Source organism: Mytilus californianus, unplaced genomic scaffold (assembly GCF_021869535.1).
Source record: "Mytilus californianus isolate M0D057914Y unplaced genomic scaffold, xbMytCali1.0.p SCAF_1, whole genome shotgun sequence".
In the NCBI taxonomy this organism is placed as follows: domain Eukaryota; kingdom Metazoa; phylum Mollusca; class Bivalvia; order Mytilida; family Mytilidae; genus Mytilus; species Mytilus californianus.
The window spans coordinates 132,883,609-132,896,058 of record NW_026262581.1 but is presented as its reverse complement, the minus strand read 5'-3'; the positions used below and the strand labels follow the sequence as shown (position 1 = coordinate 132,896,058).

At 30.8% G+C, this 12,450-nt stretch overlaps 1 protein-coding gene across 7 annotated transcripts in view; it reads right to left on the bottom strand.

Moving 5' to 3' along the window:
• Positions 1-12,450, bottom strand: part of LOC127734768 (cAMP-specific 3',5'-cyclic phosphodiesterase 4C-like) — a 280,406-nt gene that overhangs the window by 120,755 nt on the left and 147,201 nt on the right. Inside the window, exon 1 of one of the 7 annotated variants that reach the window (XM_052244781.1) lies at positions 1,518-1,955. The exons of the other annotated variants lie outside the window; for them this stretch is intronic. Coding sequence (XP_052100741.1) covers positions 1,518-1,735 — 218 coding nt within the window. The 5' untranslated portion in view covers positions 1,736-1,955. Of the gene's footprint in view, positions 1-1,517; positions 1,956-12,450 lie in introns of those variants that run through there. 7 annotated transcript variants of the gene reach the window in all.

Below are 12,450 nucleotides of genomic sequence, written 5' to 3'. Positions count from 1 at the left end.
AGTAAGTTTTAGACTCGGAGTTATTAAAAAAGAAATTTATTCTAATCTGAGAGAAGAAAAAAAGTGATTCATTGTAAATGATTGTATACTTTTCTGTGCTTAGTTTTAACATTAAAAACCCATAATTATGTCTAATGACAGACCTTAATGCTAATACATGTCTAATAACTAAGAAATAAAAGCAGCATTAATGGTATTTGCATAAAACATGTTCTCTAATGCTATCACATAATGGTTTTCTTATGATTTGCTAAGCTTCTTAAACATGCCCTTTAAATATTTCATAGAAAATATATTGATGCTTTTAGAATGTATTTTTTTCCATTTTTCAAAACATTATTTCTAATAATTATTTATTGGAAGGAGCTAAGCTTATTACATAATAAATAAATTAATTATGTTGCAAGGTTAACAGAAACGTAATATCGCAGGCTCTTCATGAACACTTTGGATATTTGCTAGCAATCGTTGTTAATTGGTTTGGAACCAGAGCTTTGTGGTATACTTATTTCAAAAGACTTGAACAATTAATGAATGTAATAAAAGTGAAATGATGTGAGCTTTATAAAAAGTTCCTTTTGAAAAGGTTAGTAAATATGATGGAAACATCTCCTTATCTTATATTTACCATTTCCCCAGAATTGCCTGTGTAAGTCTTGACAGTTTACAGGTGTTACCACAACTGGTCACTTCAATTCAAATTTTATCTAGAGTTAATTTAACTGTTATGATATAGGTGATTTTACCTCAGATTGTCTGTCCATGTTCAACCTAAGTAATTTCAATTCATTACCAACATCTTTTTAAAATATCTTTTGATGAATTTGAATAGAAATGACAACATGCAAGAAACTTGCATAACACATGCATGGATACAGCTATACAATTTACAAGTAAAGAATTATCCTATGGAACATTATCTGTTTTCAACTTTTTTTTTATTGATCGTATTTCATAAGAAGTTTTTTTACATTTATTTCTCTTATTTCAAAGTATATGGTCTCCTTGGTTATTATTTATTTTAAAATGAGTAAAATTTGTCCTGTAGTACATCTGCCTTGGTCTTCAGATTTTTTACAGTGGTACCTTTTTGAGAAACTATATATACCAACCAAATTCTCTAATGTTTTTCAACCCTAATTTGGATTCAATTAAGAGGTTGCTTTTTATACTAGTTAACAAAATATTTGTGTGGCCCATTCATAATCTTACTTTGGGCTATTTTGACCCTAATATAGTATAGGTTTATAAACAGGCCCTAGGTTAGTTACTACATCTAATATGTTGTTAGAGTAGTGTCCATATAGATAACATTGTTTTCTTTGACTGATATGTAGTATAAAGTTACAGGTACTTTTAATTTACATATCTTGATACCACAAATCAAATATAGAAAAAAAAAATAATAGAAAATAATTTAAATTCCAATATTAGATAATGAAATATTGCTTTGAACAGAAAAAATAAAATAAAACTGTGTCAACAAAGTGTATCCAAATACTGATAATTTGTCTTACCTGGCTGCTTTAATTTTTTCATGGCGTTTGACAGACTTTGGCCTATTCATCCATGATGATGAACGTTTAAACAAAAACTTATCTGGTGTTTGAAATTTCTCCTTCACTAACTGTTCAATGACAGTCTTGCTCCTATCTGAATCCATACTAAAAACATCATCTAACTCTACTCCCTCATTTTCCGATACATCCATTCTGGTATCAGTCATTTCCAACATTAATTCCTAGTCAGACTTAAGCTGATATGACACAGTTTTACTTATTCAAGAGTTACAACAAGTTACCATCAAAATAGGTAAATATAAATATTCACTCTGGAAAAGCTTGTTAATTCATATCATTCTTAAATACCAGGAAATTTATAATTATAATTCATCTGAATGTTCTCTTTTTACCTCCTTAAGTTCTAAATGAAACAGAAGAAAATAATTTGAGTAGATATTCTAAACTTGATTAAATCAGAATTCGACGTAAACCTATTATCAGTGACTTCTATACGAATGGTACATCCTATTTATACATATTGATATTTTTTACATCAAAGATGAGAACTTTCGCAGCTGGTGTACAAACTTTTATGATAAGATAGAGTTACACGATTACGTCCTAATTGAATACTTGTGCTAATTACTTCCAAAACACAACATTTTCCACGAAAACAACTTTAATCTCAAAACAACTTTACTCTCATGCTTTCTTTAAAGAAACGTCTCTGAAAAATTTACGTTGTAAAATAATGAGATTGATCCACCAGGTATGGATAATGATCGTAATCATGTTTGGTAGGTTTAAAAAGATAAAATAAGCATTCACGTACATATAAGTACATAAATCAATCAGTACAATACTTAACTATTCAAACATTGTAAATAATTTGTACTGAGAAAAGATTGTAAATGGAAGGCATCAGCACATGAAATATTTAATTTCAGTACCTTTGATCTTATAGAACACACCTTGGTTCCCAATATTTAAACAAACGTATAGAAAAAAATATATATAACTAACTGCAGGTTATGATTATATATTTTTTAAAGTTCTTTGTTAGAAATGTTTTGTGTTTATTACATCATAGGATCATATCCTTTTGTTTGTACTTTCGTCATACTTTTCAGCACCGATTCATAAAAATAATCAAAATACAATATTTACAAAATTGTTCCTTATTTTTGTCAATACACAAAGCTTGAACACTATCTGTCACCTACAACATGTGAAATAAACAAGATAACCTTGACCTCTCTATTCATTCTGCTACTAATAAAATAAGTGAAACTAGAGCCTGTGTTGCTCACCTAGGTCTATGTGCATCTTCAACTATGGATGATCTCCAACATTGTGGACCAGAACAGAATACAATTCAACTAAAATCTCTTTTATGTTGATCTATTGTTTATGTTAACAGCTGAGGACCACCTCCGGGTGCAGGATTTTCTCGCTGCGTTGAAGACCCATTGGTGGCCTTCGGCTGTTGTGTGCTCTTTGGTTGGGTTGTTGTCTCTTTGACATATTCCCCATTTCCATTCTCAATTTTATCTCTCTCTTTTCTATAGTTTTTTTCCAAAAATACAAAAAAAGGTAAAAACTCATCATTTAAGGGCAGTTAATCCTATAAGAAGACAACTAACAATTTCATCTATGCTGACCTATTTGCAGATCTTGTCTTGCTGACCATTTATGTTTTTAAAGCTACTATCTAGCTGTTATAGTTTTCAAGATAATAGACCAAAAACACAAAAAAAATGTTATTTTCAATTTAAGGGCAATAACTCCTTTAAGGAGTCTACTGACTATTTCAGCCAAGTGGACTTATCTGAGATCTTGTCTTGCTGATCATTTTTTGTATTTAAACTTCTATCATATTTTTCAAGACACTAGGCAAAAACACAAAAAAAAGATCATTTTAAGGCAAGATATTTATATCTTTCACAAAGAAATTGGTAAAAATTGTCATAAAAGGGTAATAACTTCAATAAGGAGTCAACTGACAATTTCTGCCATTTGACTTATTTGTAAATCTTGTCTTGCTGATCATTTTTGCTTTTTAACATTTCTGTCTATGTTTTTTTTTTTGTTTTTTTTAATTATAGTTTTCAAGATATTTGCAGCCAAAATGAAAAAAAAATTGGTAAAATTCGTTATTCTAAAAGGGCAATATAAGAAGTCATCTGACAGATTTGATGTAAATGGACAGTAGGTAGAACATGTTTTCCCTGTCAGATTTTCTATATCTATAGCAGTTTTCAATGAAATAAACAAAACTTGCATTTACCCTCTATGTTCTATTTTTACGCATTGTCGGCCATGTTGGTTGGCAAGCAAGTTCATCAGACACATTCCCTAAACTGGTTAAATTTGGTTCAGTAGTTTCAGAGGAGAAGTTTTTGTACAAGTTAATGGACGATAATGACAGCGAAAAACCAAAGCCAAGTGAGGGGAAAAGCTTACACAGGCCACATGAGCTAATAAGGATAAAAATTTGAAGTTGATATAATCAAACCTACATTCATAGATTCCCCCTAATTTTTTTTTTTTTTTTTTTTATCTATTTCAATTTTTTCTTTTATTTACCAACTCTCTACAGAGTGATAATATTTAATACCTAAACAAAGCTATGGAATTGATTCAGGAATATAGTTTTTTTAATTTTTCATTATTTCACTTTCTTGCAGTAATTTCATTGTTTGTCCTTCAAGCTTTACAAGACTTTGGTCTTCCCTCTACATGGAATTTTCCACATAAGCACGAATACCTTTTTCATAATAGCTACACCTATAAAGTGAGATAAAAAAATGACTTTTTTCTTAGATTAAAAGGTCATAATAAACAACTGATATTCTATATATAGGTTTTTATATAGCATATATGTTATTTTTTCATCTTTATCACCATGCAAATATTCAACCCTGACATCTACATATGACCTTGATGCTTTACAGCATAAACCCATAGTACTCAATCTCCTTAGATTTATGTCTATTTTAACTTTAAAGTAATAATCTATAAATTAAGGTAACATCATCTCATATTAAATGGTGCAAACAAGCGATGATTCAAATAACAATGAACCTGAACTAAGGCAACCTCTCATAACCGGAACCTAAAAAAGCTTAATCCAGAAAACAGCTTTGATCAAAATAAATGAAATAAATTAGGAATATGTTAAATCTGGTTCCTGATTTTTCCATGACAATTACTGTTAAGCATTGTCATCTAAGTCAGTAAAACATGCCATCTAAAACTGTTTGCTTCAGTGAATAAAAACCACAAGTCGCTTCCTCGGCATCCTCAATCAACTGTACTAAGCACTATTAGAAGAAGTATCAGTTAATGATCTATACTCCTCAGCATCCTCAGTACTGTACTAAGAACTATTTGGATCTGTACTCCTCAACATCCTCAGTACTGTACTCAGAACTATTAGAAGTATCAGTCAATGATCTATACTCCTCAGCATCCTCAGTACTGTACTAAGAACTATTAGATGTATCAGTTAATGATCTATACTCCTCAGCATCCTCAGTACTGTACTACGAACAATTAGGAGAAGTATCAATTAATGATCTATACTCCTCAGCACCCTCAGTACTGTACTAAGAACTATTAGACCAGTATCAGTTAATGATCTATACTCAGTCTAATGGCAGTCTTCACACAAAACAGGAACCTTTCTTGATGTACAGTATTTAAAGCAGCAGGTATAATCAGAAATGCCATCATGTTTTTAGTCTGTGTATGTTGGACCTGTTCCAGACGTGATCTTTGAATCTTTGATGTTATAGCAGAATGCAATATAACTTCACATATGTTGCTTCTAATGTGTATAGGTTTAATATAAACTATTACACCGAAATTAATCAAATCACATGGAAACATAACAACTTCACAAAGATAAACAATAACATGATTTGTTGTCAGAAAGAAAACCATTAAAACAGAAATCTTCTCAAAATTCATACTTTTGATAGTAGATTTGTAACAAATTTCACATTCAATTGGATCTGACAGGAATAAAGAAGTATAAAAGGAGAGTAGTGCAAACACTCCCTGGTTTCTTCACAGAAAATAGAAAGGTATAAAATTGCAACCAGTTTCTTCGTACAAATCCAATGTTTTCTACATTTTATGGTTATCTCTGGCAATTTTTCATGAGGATAAAATAAATAAAATGCTTCGCTGGGCGCAGCTTGATACGACCGCAGAGGTCGAACCCTGAACAGTTGGGGCAAGTATGGACACAACATTTAAGCTTGATACAGCTCTGAATTTGGATTGTGATTAAATATTTGACACAGCATAGGTTTCTGACACAGAAAGAATGTGGTCTAAGAACTTCAATTTTTTTAATTTACCTATTATGGTCCAATGTCCAAAATCAAAATACATGGTTAGATTCAGCATATCAAAGAACCCCATATATTCAATTTTTGTTGAAATCAAACAAAGTTTAATTTTGGACCCCAACTTGGACAAACTTGAAAACTGGTCCCATAATCAAAAATCTAAACACATGTTTAGATTCAGCATATCAAAGTACCCCAAGAATTCAATTTTTGTTAAAATCAAACTAAGTTTAATTTTGGACCCTTTGGACCTTAATGTAGACCAATTTAAAAAAACGGACCCAAAATTAAAAATCTAAAAACACGGTTAGATTTGGCATATCAAAGAACCCCAATAATTAAATTTTTGATGAAATCAAACAAAGTTTAATTTTGGACCCTTTTAACCTCAATATGAACCAATTTGATAGCGGGCCCACAAAATAAAAAATCTAAATACATGGTTAGATTCAGCATATCAAAGAACCCCATATATTCAATTTTTGTTGAAATCAAACAAAGTTTAATTTTGGACCCCAATTTGGACCAACTTGAAAACTGGGCCAAAAATCTAAAATCTAAATACATGTTTAGATTCAGCATATCAAAGAACCCCATATATTCAATTTTTGTTGAAATCAAACAAAGTTTAATTTTGGACCCCAACTTGGACCAACTTGAAAACTGGGCCCATAATCAAAAATCTAAACACATGTTTAGATTCAGCATATCAAAGAACCCCAAGAATTCAATTTTTGTTAAAATCAAACTAAGTTTAATTTTGGACCCTTTGGACCTTAATGTAGACCAATTTAAAAACGGGACCCAAAATTAAAAATCTAAATACACGGTTAGATTTGGCATATCAAAGAACCCCAATAATTCAATTTTTGATGAAATCAAACAAAGTTTAATTTTGGACCCTTTTGACCTCAATATGAACCAATTTGATAGCGGGTCCACAAATAAAAAATCTAAATACATGGTTAGATTCAGCATATCAAAGAACCCCAAGAATTCAATTTTTGATGAAATCAAACAAAGTTTAATTTTGGACCCTTTTGACCTCAATGTGGACAAAGTTGATAACCGGGCCCAAAAATCAAAAATCTAAATACATGGTTAGATTCAGCATATCAAAGAACCCCATATATTCAATTTTTGTTGAAATCAAACAAAGTTTAATTTTGGACCCTGATTTGGACCAACTTGAAAACTGGGCCCATAATCAAAAATCTAAATACATGTTTAGATTCAGCATATCAAAGAACCCTAAAAATTCAATTTTTGTTAAAATCAAACTAAGTTTAATTTTGGACCCTTTTGACCTTAATGTAGACCAATTTGAAAACGGAACCAAAAATTAAGAATCTAAATACACGGTTAGATTCGGCATATCAAAGAACCCCAATAATTCAATTTTTGATGAAATCAAACAAAGTTAAATTTTGGACCCTTTGGACCTCAATGTGGACTAATTTAAAAACGGGGCCCAAAATCCAAAAACTTAATACACAGTTAGATTCAGCATATTAAAGAACCCCAAGAATTCAAGAATAAAACCCCATTGAAATTGATCAAGAAATAAGCAATTTATACGAAGTATCTTCTTTTGCACAATACTGTGCAATTGAATATTTCTTGCTATTGTGCAATACTGTACAATTGACAATTTCTTGCTATTGCGCAATATTGTGCTATTGGATATTTCTTGCTATTGCGCAATACTGTGCAATTGAAGATTTCTTGCTATTGCGCAATACTGTGCAATTGAAGATTTCTTGCTATTGTGCAATACTGTGCAATTGAAAATTTCTTGCTATTGCACAATACTTATTATATTATAATTTATACATCCTGTTTGGTGTGAATCTCCTACCATATCATTATTATTTGCTTTTAAATATTAATCAGAAATAACCAACTTAAAATGGAAAATTTTAAAAGAAAAAAAAAAGGAAAAAAAGAAAAAAAAAGAAAAGAAAAAAATCCCCCCCCCCCAAATTTTTTGAACCCCCTTATGATTCATCACCCCCAAACTCAATCCCAGCCTTCCCTTTGTGGTATGGTACCTTGCAGTACAATTTCAGAGAGATCCATACACTTGAACACAAGTTATTGTCTGGAAACTAGAAAAATGCTTATTTTTGGCCCCTTTTTGGCCCCCTATTCCTAAACGTTTCGGGCAATTACCCACAAACTCAATTCCAGCTTTCCCTTTGTGATATGGAACCTTGTAGTACAATTTCAGAAATATCCAAACACTTACACACAAGTTATTGTCATGAAACTAGAAAAATGCTTGTTTTTTGCCCCTTTTTTGGCCCCTAATTCCTAAAATTTTGAGGTAATTACCCCTAAAATCAATTACAGCCTCCCTTTGTGATATGGAACCTTGTGGTACAATGTCAGAGAGATCCATACACTTACACACAAGTTATTGTCTGGAAGTTACAAAAATGCTTATTTTTGGCCCCTTTTTGGCCCCTAATTCCTTAACTGTTGGTACCATAACCCCCAAAATCAATCCCAACCTTTTTTTTCGTGGTATTGAACCTTAAGGTAAAATTTCATGGAGATCCATTCACTTAAACTAAAGTTAGAGTGCGAAAACCAATGTGTCTTCGGACGACGCCGGACGACGCCAGACGACGACGACGACGACGACGCCAACATCATACCAATATACGACCAAAAAATTTTCAATTTTTGCGGTCGTATAAAAATACTGAGACAATAATTTAAAAAAAAAAAAAGAGTTTGAATAAACACATCAAAAGAGAGATTTTTCACAACAAACAGAAATCTAAAATAAACACATCAAAAGAGAGATTTTTCACAACAAACAGATATCTAAAATAAACACATCAAAAGAGAGATTTTTCACAACAAACAGATATCAAAAATAAACACATCAAAAGAGAGATTTTTCACAACAAACAGAAATCTAAAATAAACACATCAAAAGAGAGATTTTTCACATCAAACAGATATCTAAAATAAACACATCAAAAGAGAGATTTTTCACAACAAACAGATATCTAAAATAAACACATCAAAAGAGAGATTTTTCACAACAAACAGATATCTAAAATAAACACATCAAAAGAGAGATTTTTCACATCAAACAGATATCTAAAATAAACACATCAAAAGAGAGATTTTTCACATCAGACAGATATCTAAAATAAACACATCAAAAGAGAGATTTTTCACATCAGACAGATATCTAAAATAAAATCTTTGTTGTTAATTATTTGATTAATACTGATTTAGAATCTTTTAAATTTTCAGAACTTTGATTTTCAGATAAAATAATCTTCATCTGAAACAAGATTATGTGTCTATAGGACACCAGTGATGCCAAACCCCTACCAACCTTGAAACATGGGTCAAAACCCTTATTTGACATATATTTTTAAAATTCACATCATAATGAACATGTGTATTAAGTTTCAAGTTGATGTGACAAAAACTTTAACCTGATTTAGCACGAACACACAGACTGGAAAGCAAACTGCCCCCTTTTATCATAGACGGGGCATAAAAATCACCTTTCATTTTGATAATTTTTAAGACTTCAAAAAACCTTTTTTTTTTAAACCTTGTCTTTGTCTGTAACATATCATAAAATCGAAATATATTTGTGATTTGAAGTGCAAAAATACTTTCTAACATATAAATGATATCATAAAAGTATTATTATCATCTTCATATTGGCTAACTAGATACTGAAAGGTAGACAAACAATCAAATGGTCTTGTAAATTATTAAAAAAATTGTAAAGAGTTCTGTGGAATCATGTGTCTCGCCTGCGATTGCTGCTGTCAGTGTAAAAGTGAAATGTTGACTGTAAAAAGTAAGTCAATTTATCAGTAAAATGCAGATTTCTTTAAATCAAAATTTTCTTTAGAGGCTATTTCTTGATCTTGAAGATTAGCTTCTGTCCAATTTCATTACAATCCATGAAGGTTTACATATCTATCATGTCAAAAAATTTAATCCCAGCTGTCTGTAAATGTTCATCGCAAAACACTAAGGCTGATGTCTTGACTTTAAACACAGACTGAACCTCAATGTTAATGCGTCCGAGGATGCATAAATGTAAGATCACTGCATGTCTCAACACAGGCTCAACAAAAAATAAGACAGATCTGTTATATTTTTCTACATTTTGCTGGCATTGAATTGAAATGATAACAACATGGTTACATGGAATGCAATTTTTCAAGTGTGTTACCTTGCCTTATCATAGGTTAGATACATTTTGGTGCTTCTCAGAAAAAGATTGCCTTGATAAAAGAAAGAAAGCACATTATCTTTTACATTTCTCAAATTTCTTTGAAATGCGCTGTTGCAAAACTATTGATTAAACTGAGAACTTTGTAAAAAAGTTAACACTCTTACCTATCCTATCTTTTATCTCATTTATAAAACAAATACAATGGATTCATCTAGTGTCCCTTTTCACAAGTGAAAACAGCAAACTTGAAAGGAAATTTTATCTAATTATACATTCCCATCTTATTTCATGTATATTTTATATAATGTTTTAGATGGCAATAGTTGGTTAAGGTTAAAAAGAGTGTTTGCATAATGGACAGGTGTCAAATAAAACCATCGTTCAAGTCAGAAAGAAGATAAATCACTGTTGTGCATAGTTAATTTTTTTTAATGTACATTATATACAAGATCACAGATAATCTTTTAAAAAGTTTATAAGTGAATTTATATGGACTTATGGCAGAGAAAATTCTCTTTCCCTCACAAAAGCATTACCTCACACAAAAAACTCTATATTTCTAACATGGCAGAAGGGAAATAACTCTAATATTTATATTAACACATTTTTTTCCATGAAATTTACATGAATAAATCAGTTGAGCAAGCTTTTGTTTAAAAAAAATAATTATAAATACAAAACCATTTATTTACTGCACTTTCTGCTGTAACAATTAACTCAGATTTTGAAAATCACCTAAATCTCCTTTATTTCATGCTGACATCTCATTTAACATGTTTAATATAATTCACATAATGTTTAACACAAAAGTATAATGAATATCCCACACAAGAAGCTGTTTAAAAATGAGATATTTATTATAATTATGACAATTATATATAGTTCAAAAACATGTCATGTAAGAAAAAACAAAGCAACAAATCACAAATGTGCATTAACCAAGTTTTACCTGTCAAAGGAGCATTCATGGCCACATGATAGGCTGTTAAATGATAATTTCATTCTGAAAAAAACATTGGCCACACCCTTGGACCAAAATAAAATTGTTATTAAAAGCTGTGTATGGGTCGGATTCACATCTTTACAAAAAAATATGGTGGTCCTTGCATGTGGCTAATTTCATTACAAGTAATGCAAAAATTACTCAAAATTATCATTTTTTCATTAGAGTGCAGAACTATGACGTCATAATGACATCACGATAGTTCAAATGTGTCAAGGGCTTGTTGAATTGGGCACAGAACCTTTGCGCTTTTTTACCTGTAACACAATAGGACATTTGCGCTCCAAACACTATGGACATTTGTGCTCTAAATTTTGATACACCTGTATTTAATTGACCTGACATTTGCGCTTTTTACCTATAGTCATCTACCTGTAATTTTAATGAATTGTAATCATCGCGTAAATAAATTCAACGTATATCTGTGGCTAGTTAGTTCACATTGACATAGTAGTTCACATTGACATAGTAGTTCGCATTGACTAAACATAGAGTTTAAAGTTATCGACTAGTAAAGGAAAAAAATGTATATGTCATTATCATTGAACAACAGTCGGTTGATTTCATTAAAATTCATTATATTGATGAACAGGGACATAAGAGTTGAGAAAGAGAAACTAGAATATTTATTTGAAAATATGGGCAAAATACCAGATTACAAGAGCTTAATTTGTTCATTCTCTGAGCTTCAGATATCAAACAAAAACTGACTTGTGATGACTATATGTGTCTTTATGTCTTTAGAATGTTTACTTTTAGCTATATATAACTATATTAATGTGCAAGGTCAAACCTACCGGTCCTATGCATGGATAAGATAAGAGGGAAGTCATAAGAAGAAAGTATTGTAAAAGTGCAAATGTCCTATATAAAAAGCGCAAATGTCCTATAAATTGAAGCGCAAATGTCCTATGAAAAAACGCAAACGTCCCGCCCTGGTTGAATTTGTTTTGTCAGATATTAGTTCACATTTTGTTGTCAAATCTAATTTGAATTGCTTAAGTTAAACTTCACAGAATTTTTTAGGGTGGGGGGTGTCTTCATAGATTTGTTTAGAATTAAAAGGATGCGATGTATTTGTTCAGGACATGTTCATAATATCAAAAGAACAACCAGAATTGTCAAACATCTTAGATTTCAAAAGGTGTAAAAAATATAGTTTTGAATTGGATTCATCACAGGACAGTAACATTAAAATGTGGAATGGCTGGAAAAGCAGTTTCTATCTATCAAAAGGGAATCAATGTTTTTGTGACTTCCAGCTTTCAAATTTCTGTAACAGTAGCAGCAATAAATCTAGACTGAATACAATTCCTTGATACTGGTATTAAGTAAGTTGTTAAGATTTATTGTCATTTTATTTTT